We start from the raw sequence: 15,683 nt of genomic DNA, 5'->3' as shown, positions 1-15,683 counted from the left end.
AAACTTTTCAAGAGCTGCCTAACAAGCATACCCTTAAAAAAGGTAAAATTTTGCTTTTCTGTGTCACTGTAATAAAATTAAAATTGGACAAGGTAAAGCTACATGCTGTGGTCCCATTGTACTTTTCCAGCTGAGTATCAGTCATCTGCAAACATCTGTTTGCCAAAACTGTTTATGTTCCAAAACTTTAATATTTTGAAAGTCGGCAAAATGCAGAAAACAAAGTCTAGGACACTCAACATTTCTGCAGACCGTGGTTTCGTAATCCTCCCTATATTTGAGGTTGTCAAGTATGCAAGAGAATCATAGCTTCTCATCTAAATCTTTGCAAAAAAAAGCAAATTTGTGCATTTTCTAGAATGTCAATATTCACATTTTTGACAATTTTTCTAACATTCTAGACAAAGCAATTAATTGAGAAAATAATCAGCAGATTAATCAGTTGCTTCTCTAATTAAAATCCCACTTTCTGTGGTGTGCCTTTGACTTTATTCCTTCATGTCAATACAGCTCTGTTTTCAGCTTAAACTGGCCTTTATTTTGACATACTGCAACACTTATGGGTCACATACCTGGTGCAGAGCTCCAATAATCTTGCGAGTTTCTTGGTAAGTGGTCTCCGGGCTCCAGTGATCATTAAGATGCTTCAGTATCTCTGCAATCCGATTGTGTTCCCTCAGCCACAGTGTATGTATGGAGGTTAGGGGCAGACCCTCACTGGCCCGACTGTCTCCAGTGCTGAAACACTCCACTCTCTCCCCCTGCAGGTCCTGGCGGCAGGGTGATGGCAGAATGGCTGCGAATGGGAGGTAGGGTCTTCCCTTGGGATCCCTGAACTGGTGGTTGACAGCGAGTTTCCCATTAAGGCCGGAGAGGTCACGGAGGAAGCTCTCCAGCTTTGGAGTGCAGCCATACACAGTTGAAGCATCTATGAATGATGTGATGCTATTCATCTGTTGTCGCTGCAGAGCTTGTTCAATATCAGACCTAAAGTTGATTAAGCAGGCTGCACAGGAGCGATAAAATGGCATGCAGCCTTGTGCACCTTGCTTACCAATATCATCTGTCTGTAGAGAAGACACATTTATTAATTACAAGCTTTTCAATGTATCTTATAGTACTTTTGATCGATCTATTAAATGAATTTGTTTGTTTGAATATGAACTTTTAAAAGACTACTTTGACATTTTGGGAAATATGCTTATTTAGTTTCTTGCTAGGTGAGTTGAGAATATGGACTCCACTCTCATGTCTGTCCCTTCGAGAGTCAGTGAGTGTAACTTGGCATAAAGTCAACAGGGGGGAAACAGCTAGCCTAGCCTAATTAACATCCATTTGTTTAACCTGTTCTGAAGCTGAAGTGTAAAATTGACAGTTTGTGGGTTTTATGGGGGGTTATGTGCCTGACCACTGGTTGGTCGAGAGCACAGATTGTACAACACATCTTGCCCCAATGATGTCATTTGGATCTACAGCAGTGGTGACCAAGACTACCAAGTGCAGAGCTCAGCTGTCAATCAGAGCATGAAACCTCCTTTGGTTGTTAATCTATGATCGGAGAGTTGCTATATGGAGGCGGGGCTTAGCAAAGGGTCAATGCAGGCTCCGCTGGTTGTGTGGTAAGTCCATGAAGTCGGACTTTATGCTAAGCTAACTGGCTGGCACCAATTTCATATGAAACAGACAGATATGAGAGTGGTCAATGTTGAAAATAAAGCGAGTACTTCCCAAAATGTGGAATTATTCTTTCAAAATACAGGATTGAAACAAGAGAGCAAGCATAATTCACTACAGGTAAGCAAAATGTGCTTTAGTTTACCTCAATGGGAAAGCATGGATGCATATTTTCACATGTCAACAGACAGTCCACCCCGTCCCAAAAAGCAGCACTGCCGGAGGTCTGAGGGGTTAAAGTTATGTCATGGTCGATGTACTGGCCCCATTCCACCAACAGCTGTGAGTAGACATCATCTTTCCCTTTAGAAGAGGTCCTCACTATTTTCTTGCTGACTTTCCGCGGCTGTTGACACAGTCAGATTTGTTACTGCGGTGAGTGAGTACTACCTTTTCAAAATGTGCAAATGCCTTATCCCCCAGTCATCTCCGCTGCGACTTGTCATTCATCAGTCAGTGTGTTTATTATCTCATCATTAACGGAAATGAACATATCATCTGGGGAAGGCCTATCATGTCCCAGTCAGGGGTTCTGATGGATGATAGCTTTCTTGTTTGTGTGAACTAGTTCATTCTTTTATTCATTGAGTTATGTTATAAATAGATAAACGGCCTAAGCTCAACAAAGAGGCTGTGATATGTCCTGGCAAGCTGCTCACTTCTTTTCATGTCCTATCAGAAACTTTGGCAAATGATTAAAAATGTGTTATGTAATACATCGAGTATCAAGTAAGATATTATTTATTTGACCCCTTTACATAAGAGATGGAAGAGTTTGAATCAAAGATTATTAATTATCAAAAACACTTTAGTAAATTATAACTCTTACATATGGAGGTAAACTGCAGACTGGATGCAACTGATGCATATTTGATGAGTTCTTCCACTAAAGGACTTCACTCTGTGTAATGAGTGCATAAATTAAGACTGAAATTCAATGCAAATATCAGCAGTTTCATCTGCTGTTTGAAAGAAATTATGTTAGACGGGAAATCAGCTTCTTTCAAGCGATGGAAATAATGTATTTAAAAGCACAGGCCTCAATATTCAAATGCGGCTGTAATCTGTGTCATCTGAGACACTCCTCTGCTGTCCCCAAATTGCTGTGGACTCTATCTGCTGTAAAACAGGTTAGAAAAATAAATGGAAAGCTACATTAACTTTTTGCAGGGTGAGCTCGCTTCATTTTTAATTTCTCCACCAAGACTTTTGTGTCCGTCAGACCGGGATTTTGTAGATTACCAAGGGAAGTTGGAATCCATTATGGAGCCGTCCTCGGTTCCAGCCCTTGGGTTCTCTCTCTCCGTCTTCATATTCAGCTGGAAGCCATCTGACCAAGGGAGTGTTGGCTGCTCCCCAGAGAGGATTTTGCCTGACAAAAAGAATCATGAAGCGTGTCCAAAAATACTGCAATGCAAAACAGTATATGGCATCACTGAATGCAACATCACTTGTTTTCCTCCAAAAAAGGTCATCAAAAGTTTAGAATACTTTTTTTTTTCAAACAGCATTAGCAAATTTAGGGGTTCGCTAAATATTTTGACACCCGCACTGACTGATGCAACGTAGTGATTCAGGGTGTAGTCAGTTTAAGTACGTCTTTATTTGCTCTTATCAGGGGGTTCTTCTTCCGTGGGAAAAACCACATGCTGCACAATGACTGATGTGGTTTTTTTTTCATCCAGTCACTGCTGTTGCAGAGGCAACACCAATGACTGAAATAAATATAACAAAGAAGTAGCCAAAGCCTACATTTATACTCACCCAATTTATGATTCCCTACTTGTACATTGCAGCGTTCACTTTAGGAGTTGCACGTCTATTTACTTCATGTATGAACTTGATGATTTTTCATGCTTAAGTTAATTACTTCACTTTTAACAGTTAGGTTTGTACATATTGTTAGTATTTCCCATCATTTTGTACAGATTTTGAGCATTTTGATAATTACCACAGTGCCTTAGATAACAGTTAGCAATGTTAGCTAGACTCAAAACTCAACAAAAACACCTTGAGTCATCTTTACACTTTTCCAACCATCATCAGCTTTGGTTTGGTTAAAATAAACACTTAAATCATCTTGTCAGATGTGAAAAATGTACAGCCAGAAAATTTTCATATCGATAAATTAAGGGTTTATTTTGGACAGACAACCAAAGAGGTGAATTTCTGGGAAGAGATGTGATAAAACAAGTATTTTTAGTGGACATACTATGACGGTGCCAATAAAGCTAAATGCTAAGGATGCAGTCTTCAGTTTTATCAAAACTCGACAGAAACAAAATTCAACTCATCAGAACATCTCAGCTTGTCTTTCCACTGTTCCAGCGATCATCAATTCTGATTGTTTGGTCGAAATTAACTCTTAATTTATGGTGGTAAACATGAAAATTATCTGGCTCTACATACCGTTTCTCCCTGCTGCTTCTCTGATCAGTGACCTCCTTTAGCTCCTCTCCTGGTGATATTTTCCCATCTAACAAGGTGAATTGAAAGTTTATTTCTACCAAATCAGAGTTGCTGAATGTTGGAACATGGTAAGATTAGCTAAGACGCTTTTGGTGCATTTTATTTTGATTCTGTCGAGTTTGAATGATGATGATAGCTAGCTAGCATTGGTAGGGGTTACCTAAAACACTGAGGTGATTATAAAAATGCTCAAAAGCACTAAATACAAAATGAACAGTAAATACTACTAAGAATGGACAAAACCAACTGTGAAAAGTTAGTGGGTTTTATTTTGTTCCCGTCAAGTTTGAATGAGGATGAAGACGCTAGCTAGCTAGCTAGTTAGCTAGTTAATGTTGCTAACGGTTATCTAAAACACTGGGGTGATTATCAAAACGCTCAAAAACACCATACAGACACTACCGATACCAGCATCGGGTATCTGGTCTGGAGTACTGTCCTCACGTACTCGTACTCATAAAACTACTCTGATACCCCCACCCAATACCACGTCACACAAGTAGCCGCTCGATACAAGTAAACATCTAGAGCAGTGCTTCCCAACCCTGGTCCTCAAGGCCCACTGCCCTGTATGTTTTAGATGTTTCCCTGCTCCAACACACCTGATTCAAATGATCAGCTCGTCATCAAGGCTCTGCAGAAGCCTGACAACAACCTGGTCATTTGAATCAGGTGTGTGGGAGCAGGAAACATCTAAAACATGCAGGACAGTGGGCCTTGAGGACCAGGGTTGGGAAACACTGCTCTAGAGAACCGCCATGATGCAGAGTTCAAGGCGTTTGCTGATGCCTACCGTCTTTTTTTGGACGCGTCGTCATCATCAGCGAGGGACTCGCTGCGACTTTGGAAACTGTTCGTAAAATCCCATGTAAGTCCATGTAAAACTGAAATAAAGTCCACCTGTTGACCGCAGCCAGCCGCTGTCCACTAAGTCCTGGCGGGTGTAAACTAGTTGAATGCCTCGGCAAATTAATCCGAAGACGAAGAAAAAATACCGCTGCCACCAGTCTGTAACCCTCTTTTCTTTGTAATAAGCTGCTACAACTTCTCTTTGTGTACTTATTCTTCACCAAAACGGCCTGACAGCACAGGACACACACCTTCACTCGTTGCTCACAGCGGGGTCAAAGAAACTGTTGCACACATGGCACCACACTCATACCTGTCCCCCCTAAACAATGACAGGTAGGAACTAATTAGCTCTTAGACAAGAGACACATGAAGAAGAAACGTAAATACTACATGTGTAAATGTGTCATTAAAATACCAGTTAAAATGCTGTAAATGATAATGAAATAATTATCATATATAACACCATTTTAATAGTAAACTTAATTCTGAAAGTCCATAATAATGTTGTGAAATTGTTATACTGAAATATGTCACATACACAGTAAACTCTACGGCTTAATAAGGAACACAAAATCTGTAAAGTAACTTACTACAAATAACCTAAAAATATAATGTGTATAGTAACTATGGTTACACTTGTAGCACGAAACAGCAACAGTGATTTATTACATTTAGAAAGTGGCCATCTAATGAAAATAAAACATTTTCAAAGTTATTGTAAGAATTTTAATGGAATTATTAAGTCCTCGTATAGGTACTCTGTATCGGCAAGTACCCCAATGTAAGTACTTGTACTCTGTCTGAAAAAAAGTGGTATCGGTGCATCCCTACAATTAACAATATATGAAAAGTGAAGTAACTAACTTAAGGACAAAAATATCACCAAGTTTGTAGGCAAATGTCACATTACTATAGTTTTGAGAGGAAGAAAACAGACACATTGTGTGAGAAGATAATTTCTCTTATATTGTTGGAGTCACGATGGACAGTTTGAAAAAGGATCAAAATTGGTGAAGCAGAAAAGAAGATATTGTTTTTATTCCACGCATTTTTGTCGCTGATTAGAGGACATGGGAAGCAGGTGAGCGAGTGGGCGGGGAAGGTCATGCTACTGCAGAGCTAATGGGGTAAAGTGGTAACAGGTGAAGAAGTGGGCAGGTAAGGTCAGGTGACTGCTGGCGGTGGTTACTGCAGGGAAGGAGGGAGTTGCCTGGAGGCGGGAGTGAGGTGACTGGGACAGGAGGGAAAGTCAGAGGGCATCTGATGCAAAGAATGGCAGTGAACTGGTTTGAGGTGAGAATGTGGCTGCAGGGACGGACAAAGAGGAAGAATGTAACAGTAACGTTGCTAAATCAGTCTGCATTTATCTGCAAATGAATATCAGTGTATCTGTCGTCCACAGCTGCTTTCTACTGTATGAAAAGCTCCTTCAGTTCATTAAATCCCTGCAGCTATCTGAAAGGCAGACAGATATGTTGATAAATCTGCAGTCTCTGATTTGAGAAGTGCCGCGCCGGAGTCCAGCGCCATTACCCACGGCCGTCCACTGTGTTTACCTTCATTAAATCCATTGCAAATGACACCAGGTTGCTGCAAAATAACTACACATATCAGATGGGGGTATGACTTGTTATTCTGTTGTTTATGCAGGAGATCTCAGGGGTTTATCAATTCTTTGTGTCACAGCCTCCTTCCCAACTTTTATTAAACAAAAGTCCAAGCAAAAGCAAAAGTCCTTGTGTTACAGATTACAATATGATGTGACCATTCAGCCTGGTGAAATGGAAAATGGCATATATAAATAATGGCACACTAATGTCTTAAGTAATTTAGCGTGTTATCACAGCACCTTTTATGGGTTTCACCTGTCATTTCATGCCACTTAGTTTGTCCTGATTTATATTGTTAAGAGACAGCATGCCCTTTTATCTGTGAATGTCAGAGAAGGTATGTCAGGTAATGTAAAAAGAGTGACAGTCCACACATAAAGGAGGTGGGGTGGATGGATGGATGGATCAATCAAATACATAATTTATATCCAGAAGACCACAGTTTGTGTCCCATGTAAAACCAACATCAACTGTCACTTGTTGCCTAAACCTAACCAAACTGCAACTGTTTTACAACGTTAACCAAATCAACATGATGATGAATGTTATTACCGCGTCTAAAACTCATAATGTGTCGGACTACAGGGCGTTAAATGACTCGCAAAAAGATTCAAATGCAAGGACACGAGTCACAAAGTGTAATTTCCATTTGACATGATCACGGTGGATCATGAGATATGATCAAAATGAGAACTGAAATAGCATCAGATTCATGTGAACATATCAATGTCTTTTTAATTAAATGTACTTCTGTCACCACTGCACAAATGAAATAAACCTCACAACATCGTCATCTGGTTGCAGATTTGTGGTGTTGTGTGTTCATACTGTGCCGCTCTGCACCGCACAGAAAACCTGATTTCACGAAGACGTGTCTGTCCATTAACTGAGCTGTTGTTGTCAGTGTGTCACTGTGATCAGGCTCCGCTGTTTCAGAGCGATGACACCAGTGATGTGACTGGCTGAAAGTGTGTTCATTAATCATCACACTTTCTGATTGGGCCGTGACCCACAGGTTAGCCACAGATGATTTTATTTGGACCACCGTATAGATAAAAGACTATAAAGGAAATTCTGCAAAATGAATATTTAGTATATCTCCAGTACACAAAATTTAAAAGAAAGCCTGAATGCATTTATTTCTCATTTTAGAATATTTAACATGAACAGGCTAAATGTTTTTGATAACACACATCGAGATAGTATACGCTGATGCGGAAATGGCAGTAGAAATAAAATAGTCAGGAAAGTTCAAGTGAGCTCTTCCCAAGATTTATTGATAAGGATTCTTTGTCATTTTTAAAGAGTGAGTCCCCAGAAAAAGAGTTTGAGACATGCCACTGTACAAGACTGTGCCCTAGACCTTTGTCCTGGTTATTGAGCTTGCAAAATTAAAATGGGCCCCTAAGCCCGCATTATTGGTTCTCATAGTGTGTACAATATACAGTATATTATTTTATAGCAATAAGGTCCTGGTTCTGGACTTCTGGACTGGTATCTACCTGTTATTGCAGAGGCCAGATATGGAGCGGTACTTGTTGAGATGACTGTGCTGACAGATGGCTGGATGTGGTGCAGGAGGACATTGAGACAGCTCTGCAATCAACTCCACGTCCTCCCATGACAGCAATTCTAGCACAGTGACAGAGTGAAATCAACACAAGAGAAATTAAGGAAATTAAATGAGTCTTGAAGAGCACATCAAATGAAATGAAAAGGCACACACTATAATTTAAAAAAAAAGTCCCCCGTTTAAAATGTTCTTTTTGAGAACCCTGGTGATCCTGTGGTATGCAAGGTTTTAATAATCCAGTGTTTTGGTAGACTATTAAAATGTTAAGAAGAGGCAGTGGGCCAGAAACTATAGTTGGGTTGGTTGTTTTGCCTCTTAATGTGTTTTTGTCAAGGTCAGTTCCTCTGAATTTAATAAAAGAGAGCAATTTTACCTGTTGCCGTGACATCCCTTTTATGCCTCTGCCTTGCTCTGTTCTTCAGGACTTGCAGAGTTGTTTGAAAAACCTCTGCAGCTCGGGAAATCTCCAGGGTCTCGGGCTCCGTTTGCCGAAGGAATGTAAACACACGCGCAGAAGATGAGGGTGCGTTTCGTCTGGGCGCAGAAAATTGACAGGTAAAATAGAAGTTTTGGTTTCTTCCGTCCTTTCTTGGTCAGTTAAACTGGAGACAGACACGCTGATAACTCATTAATAGTTCATTACCGTTGTCTAGAGTGGAGAAAGGCTTCATGTACTATTTGAAGGCCTTCTTGATATGAGGAGATAAGCAGTTCTCTGGTCGATGTGGCTGCAAGAATCATAAAAAAATAACAGCATGAAAGTCAGTTAAATTTTCAAAACACACTCTCAGTCTGTACCTAGAATATAATTTGTATATAGTGGTAGCAAGTAACTAAACATATTTAAGCAAATAGTGCATTTAGTAGTGATTTTACATAAAATACGATGCATTGTTGTATAGACCTACAACAATTAATTGACTAATTGACTATTAAATTAATCGGCAAGTATTTTGATGATAATTAATCGGTTTGAGTTTGTTTTTTTAAGAAAATAAAGTCAAAATCAAATTTCAGTTTCTTAAATGTGAATTTTTTTTTTGTTTCTTTACTCTTCTATGACAGTAAACTGAATGTCTTTGTGTTGTTAGTAAAACAAGATATTTGAGGACATCATCTTAGGCTTTGGAAAACACCAATTGACATTTTTCACCGTTTTTTTGACATTTTAAAACAAACACCTATTCATTGAGAAAAAACAATCGACAACAATCAACATTAGTCAATTAATATGACAATGTGAGTAACTGTTAGTTGCAGTACAGTTGTATTTTAAACCAGTTGTTCCCACCCTTTATGGTTTGTCTCTGTCAAAGAAAGAACTTTCACTCTAAACTTCTAGTTTATTTAAATCAGTTCGATGTAGGATTATCCTGTACTTCATCAAATACAAAAGAAAAATGAATACAAATGTGTGTATCAGAACTTTGTTTTTTCATCCTTCCTTTCTCTTTGTTCATCTCATGACCCCTTCAGAAGAGGAAACAAATCTACTAAATCTAGGAATTTACTGGAATCAACTGATAGAGTAATTCTTAAACAAAAAGACAGGAACAGTCAGATTCAAAATGAATATGATCATTTAATGAAAATCTTGCATGCAAGGGAACAGGTTACACACAGGAGTCTGCAGTGTTCGAAGAAAGACTGTTCACAAAGGATTTTTATAACGCAAAATGGACAAAATATAACATTCTTACCAACATTCTCGTGACAGCAAATGGTACGGTGTCCTTGTAAACGAAACAACTTATTCTGTTACTCTGTGAAATGTCAGTTTCTCCTTTTCAAGGGTGCAGCTTCTTCTTCACACTCTCGCACAATCATGTCTATGTACAGCATAGTTATCTCAGTTCATACAGTTCAAACAGTATATAAAGTATAAAATCACCATATTTTTCTAACATCAACCATTTTTTCTTATTAACTTAATGTAATATACAAATGTTATTCATTCGAGTCATTAAACTCAAAATTAAACTTAAAACACTTTATAAACGAGTGAAATGATGAGTTTATTGAATGTACTGTACTGAGTTCAATCAACTCATTAATTTAAGCTGCTGAAGCAACATGATCAGGGTATTACCAGACTTTCCAGCACGCATTGTTTGAGAGTTAAAACTCTCCTGACACCCATCTTTTTTTTTTTTTTTTTTTTTTTTTTTTACAACTATGAAAACAAACATGATGAAAACCTGCTGTGTGTCTCTAAGATAAGTCATGGTTGCTTGTTTTCACAATAATGAAAACACTGTGAACCATGATGAAGGTTATTGAATTCACTCCCTTGCACTTAAAACTGAATAAATTCCCTGGGAGCAGTTTCACATATTTTCTTTGTGCCGATGCTGGAACAAAGCAGCTCCAACAGGAGCAGCTGAAGCTGTGAGTTCTTTGTGCGAAATGAGGAATTGACTTTTCAAACAGAAAAAATGTAAAAGGAAATCAGATTTGTTAGCAAGTGTGACTGAAGAATTGTGGGTTCAGCTTAATATCTTCAAGTTAGCCGATTTCAGAAACATTCTTCTTACCTAGAAGGCTTTGAATGGACTGACCCCCCCCCCCCCCCCCCCCTTACATCTCTGACCTCATTCATCCACATACTCTATCATGCTCTTGATGCAAGTGACTGGACTATTCTCCAGCTTACTGTAGTAAGAAGTCTTTTGGTGGTCAAGCCTTTGTCCATCGAGCCCCACTCCTCTGGAATAATCTGTCACTACACATTCAGGAAGTGAGCTCTGCTGATACTTTCAAATCCAGGCTGAAAACACACTTTTTTTCTGTCCACTGAGGAACCCAAACCACTGACTGATTTTTTTTTTCCTTCCCCAACCCTGTTAAAGTTAAATACTCTTTTTAAAATTACTAACCTGAACCATGTCGTCATATTAACATTATTACCTGTGTGTGTGTACTTTTACATGGAATATTGTGTGCTTTCTGTTGTTTATTTATTTATTTTACTGATTTGTAGTGTCTCTCTGAGTGATAAGCCTACGCATTTCAAATAGACTGAATTTGAACAGCTGGATTATCAAGTAGTTCAAACTAGTTCCACACTTTACAGGTGCTACATGTAAGAAAAAAAAAGATTGGTATTTTAATGTATCCGAGGAATCCTCATTTTTAATATACAAAACCAAGAGTGGGAGCTTTTCCAGCTTTATGCGTCGTATTTTCACTTGTAGCTACATGCTGTATCAGGTTTGGTAGTAAATCTGCTGTCTTTCTCTAAAGCAAAACAGAAATATGAAGAGGAACATGGTGTCTTAACAGCTAAAGCATTTTCTTCAACATGTATAAATAAAGAGAAAGGTTCAGTGAGACGTTAAAATTTTGATTGTCTTTCTCTCTCTTTTCCAATGCCTGAACAGACAGAAATAAGGTTTAAAATTATTATTACAAAACACTGAGACCCATACCCAGACCCATTTATGAATATTAGAATTTTAATTTATTTCATTTTATTTTTGATTGTTTATTACTATTTGTTCTCTTTTTTTCTGTCCTTTTAATGAGTGAATCGAATTCTGACTAAATGTGTTGACATGCCAACACATGTTCTTATTTTGGGTCTTATCCTGCATATTTATTTATTTATTTTGTTATTTCACATCAGTATATGAATATAAAGCATTGTGCATATGGTTTATGAGATTACCCAATTAAATTACTTTTACTTTTTACTTTTAAACCACATTTGCTATAATTACTGTAGTTTACAACCAATCCAATCCTTACATTTTAACCATTTCAGCCTAATAGATTGTCAAGCATTTTAGATAAAAATAGATTTCAGTAAAGTCACAAAACAACAATAATATATATATAAAAAGATTTACTCACAGTTTAGATGTCTGGTTTCATTAGTTGAGAAACTGAAAAGAATAATGCAGAGCAGCATAACGAGGAAGATTACATTAAAATAAGAAGCCATTTTTTTTGTGTGTGTACAGTTTACAATAGAGGAGTCAAAGATGTCCACAGCGTCACTGTCAGCCCTGTCCTTATATATTCAGATAAAGCCCACTGTGAAGGTTAAGTGAGCCGGCCCACACTAGACTAACTCAGACATTCAGTGCTTCTCTTGTCTTCGGTTGACTGGTTTGTAGAAGTCGTCTTTCTTCCCTCCATTATATCAGTGACTAGACCTTTTTCACAGCGTCAGACAGCAGAGGAACACTCAGGTGCTACCAATGATACTAATTAATGTTCTCTTCACTGCAGGTCAAACAGAGTCAGGCTGCTGCTATTGTGCATGTTGGTTCACTGGAGAGGCTCCGCTAATTAGTATCATTGGCAACACCAGTGTTTACCTCACTCCTCTGTATCAACATGGCTGCCATGAAAAAGGTCTCTTGGATGTTTGGTACATTGTTCATGTCAAGTTCTTGCCAGTTTTGTTATAAGATTGAAGTTGAAGTCAGTATTACTCAGTAACCCTTTTCCTGACACCAGAAAGTCATGGAGCGAAAAACATTTTGTTGTAAAGGCAGGGGACTGAAGTGGCAGGTCTAGTCCTTCCAAGCTGGCTAGCTAGCAAGCTAACCACTAACACATGTTAGCTCTCGTTGTCAGCCACAATGGATATTTTCATGGCAGCCATTTTGACATGAAATAGTGGGGTAAACACAAGTGTAAGCAAGGTGCAGTTCCATTCAGGTCAAACAGCATCAGGGTGCTGCCATTGTGCATGTTGGCCCACCGAAAAGGTTCTGCTACACTAAATGGAACAGGACATTAATAAGTATCATTGGCAACACGTTTGTTTACCCCACTATTTTATATAACTCTCATTCTTTCTTTTCTCCCAGAACTGGGCTGTTTATTCCCGTAGGGCATTCAGTCAGTTAGCAAACAATTTAGTTTGGTGACTAACAAGAAAATAAGTTCTCACAGTTTCAAGAGTTTCGACTGTCTGTAAAACATTCCTTGTTGTGGAGATCTTTATATTTCAACAGATGGTGCAACACAGTGTTTAAGCTACAAAAGTGTTGGTGTCTCAGATTCTCCTTTCTCTTAGAGGTCAACACTGTCCAGATGCTGCTATTGTGCATGTTAGTTCACTGGTATCATTAATTAAACCTCTGTTTACCTGCTAAGTCATATCAAAATATTATGGTCCATACTTAAACACTAATAATTAACCTCACTCTATGGATATGTGATACCAATTTTTTAAAAGTCAATACGACACTGATACTTTGTGTTACAATTTTAGCAATACCAATATGATACTGAGAATATTTTTTAAAGGGGTATCTAAATATAAATAACAGTGATTAAAAAAATGGGAAATAACATGCCAGCCATTGATGATAAAAAAAATATTTGCAAAAAGAAATATGATTATCTTCAGGTGAAAAGCAGTACAACACCAGGTTTCTTTTCTGCCATTCTCTCATGAGTTTGATGTGGAAGTGTGTGTGTGTGTGTGTTATAGGTTTACACAGTCATGTGACGCAGGCTAGCTCAGGAAAAATGTCAGTTATCTGTAAATTTGGTACCACTGCATTTTTAAGGGGTGTGCATAAGATTGTCATTACACTGTCATAACCATGTCATTAACATGAAGGAGTCTGAGTGTTTGACTGTTGTTATTAACAGTCAGTCATGTCACTTTTAATGCAAAGCTGACATTGTTTGACATGTCTTTGTTATGACAACTTGAAACTGTTTAGCTTTATGTTATAACATGACATTAAACTTTCATATGTGGCTGGTTTTGACACTGGCTGTCATGAGATCATTATAAGTGTGTCATGAATATTTTCCTTGACCTTAAGTTCAGAACACATATGACAATTTAATTTAATGTTAAAACATAAAGATTAACAGTTTTATGTGGTCTTATCAAGTTGTCTTAACAAAAACATCTCAAACGATGTCAATTGCACTCAAAATTACATAATCAACACTTAATGACACCAGCCAGTTTTTAGTTTTTAAAAGGAATCCATACAAGTAGTTTGTGTTGAAAACAACATTTTTTGAGTGTGACTGTTTATTATGGGACTTGTCGCTATCTCTCCCTAACATTTTACTTCAAAGGACAAAACTGTTAAAAGAAAAGAAGCAGCACTCGTTGCAGTCTTTAAGTGTGCTCATGGGTCCTGCTTCCTTCACTGTGCCTCCATCCTCACCAACCTATTTCTGAAAGTTTTAGATGCAGACTGTTGGGATTACTAACCCTGAGAAAGGCCGTGGCAGCGGTCTCGAAGTTGCCCTGGAAACTTTTTCCTCATCACAAGTACTTCAGTTAGCATTCAGGGTCCAATGCCGCCAGTGGAGTCAACTGTGAGAGTCACGGCCCATTGATGGTTGAGCAGTGTACTTGAAATTCATGCTTGACATGGTGCTGATGCAACTTCATGATGCTGTGTGTGTGTGGCAGCAGCCGGCAGTGACTTCAGCAGCGGGCCAGAGATCATCTCAGTTGTAGCTCTCTGTGCTCTCTTGTCACGGTGGCTGGTTTAGCTTCGACGCAGAACTGTTTCAGCAAAAACCTCTCTACAAATGAGCCCCAGAGTTTATAGAGAATGAAGCAAGTGGCATTCAAAGAAAAACATATGGCATATATCTGAATATTTCATTCGCAATGTGGTATCAGGCAGATTATGAAATCCTCAGTGCATACTTAGAGCAGTAGTTCTCAAACTTTTCGAGTTGTGACCCCCCAAAATAATAAGGTTGCTGTTCGCCCCCAAACCACCGTCTGCCCGAGATACTCAAACACAAAGACCTCCGCTTTGACCCTTGCAAACATACTTTATAAAATCTTTTCAAAGGCACATTATCACCAGCAGAGGTGATGAAATTTAAAAGCCATTGCCCAGTCTAACATACTACCTCATTTCCCATCATGCCTAGTGCTGGACTGAGTATTTTTTTTTTTTAAGTTTGCTATGTTACTTTCTGTTAGCGTTTGTGTCTGTTCAGAACATGGTGCTTTATATTGATAATTATAGTTTTTGTGTTAGTGTCTAGTTTTAACTTTTAGTGAGGTAGCTGTTTTCTTGAGGCTCTATTTTGCATATTTTCGAGTGTTTGAGCCTGAAGGGGCTGATGTCGCTCTGAGCTGCCTCCTGGCTCTCATTTCATGCTGCTTGCCACAACATTTTATTTTAGTTTCGTCTCCACAACCGTCTGGCGACCCCCAGAAATTATCTCGTGATGCCCTTGGGGTTCCTGACCCCCAGGTTGAGAACCACTGACTTCGAAGATAGTCAAAATAACTGACACCTGCACAATATAGTACAACAATTTTTTCAGTTTTTAACTGTGTCAGGAGGTGTTGAATCCAGTTGATGGTCATTTCTGCCACTGTACTCTGTTGTGTTGTTATTCAGATACCCCATTAAATATCCTTAAGTCAGTTTAGGTGACAGTCTCTCTCTGACTGCTGATGCTTTTTGCCAACACTTTTTCCAATTTCCAAGAAACATTATTCTGAGGAATTTTGAGAATAATTGACAGGCAATAAGCAGCAACTTTCCAGC

At 38.6% G+C, this 15,683-nt stretch overlaps 1 protein-coding gene across 1 annotated transcript in view; it reads right to left on the bottom strand.

The window, feature by feature from the left end:
- Positions 1–12,242, bottom strand: part of tpo (thyroid peroxidase) — a 34,125-nt gene extending 21,883 nt beyond the window's left edge. Inside the window, exons 1-7 of the mRNA XM_084743256.1 lie at positions 12,031–12,242; positions 8,822–8,906; positions 8,552–8,712; positions 8,108–8,237; positions 2,917–3,046; positions 1,820–2,020; positions 573–1,067 (exon numbers count right to left, since the gene is read on the bottom strand). Coding sequence (XP_084599382.1) covers positions 573–1,067; positions 1,820–2,020; positions 2,917–3,046; positions 8,108–8,237; positions 8,552–8,712; positions 8,822–8,906; positions 12,031–12,121 — 1,293 coding nt within the window. The 5' untranslated portion in view covers positions 12,122–12,242. The remainder of the gene's footprint in view (positions 1–572; positions 1,068–1,819; positions 2,021–2,916; positions 3,047–8,107; positions 8,238–8,551; positions 8,713–8,821; positions 8,907–12,030) is intronic.
- Between the last annotated feature and the right edge of the window lie 3,441 nt (positions 12,243–15,683).

The sequence above is a fragment of the Lutjanus erythropterus genome, chromosome 18 (assembly GCF_056507025.1).
Source record: "Lutjanus erythropterus isolate fLutEry1 chromosome 18, fLutEry1.hap2, whole genome shotgun sequence".
Classification (NCBI taxonomy): Eukaryota; Metazoa; Chordata; class Actinopteri; order Lutjaniformes; family Lutjanidae; genus Lutjanus; species Lutjanus erythropterus.
This window is presented reverse-complemented; position numbering and strand designations above follow the sequence as displayed.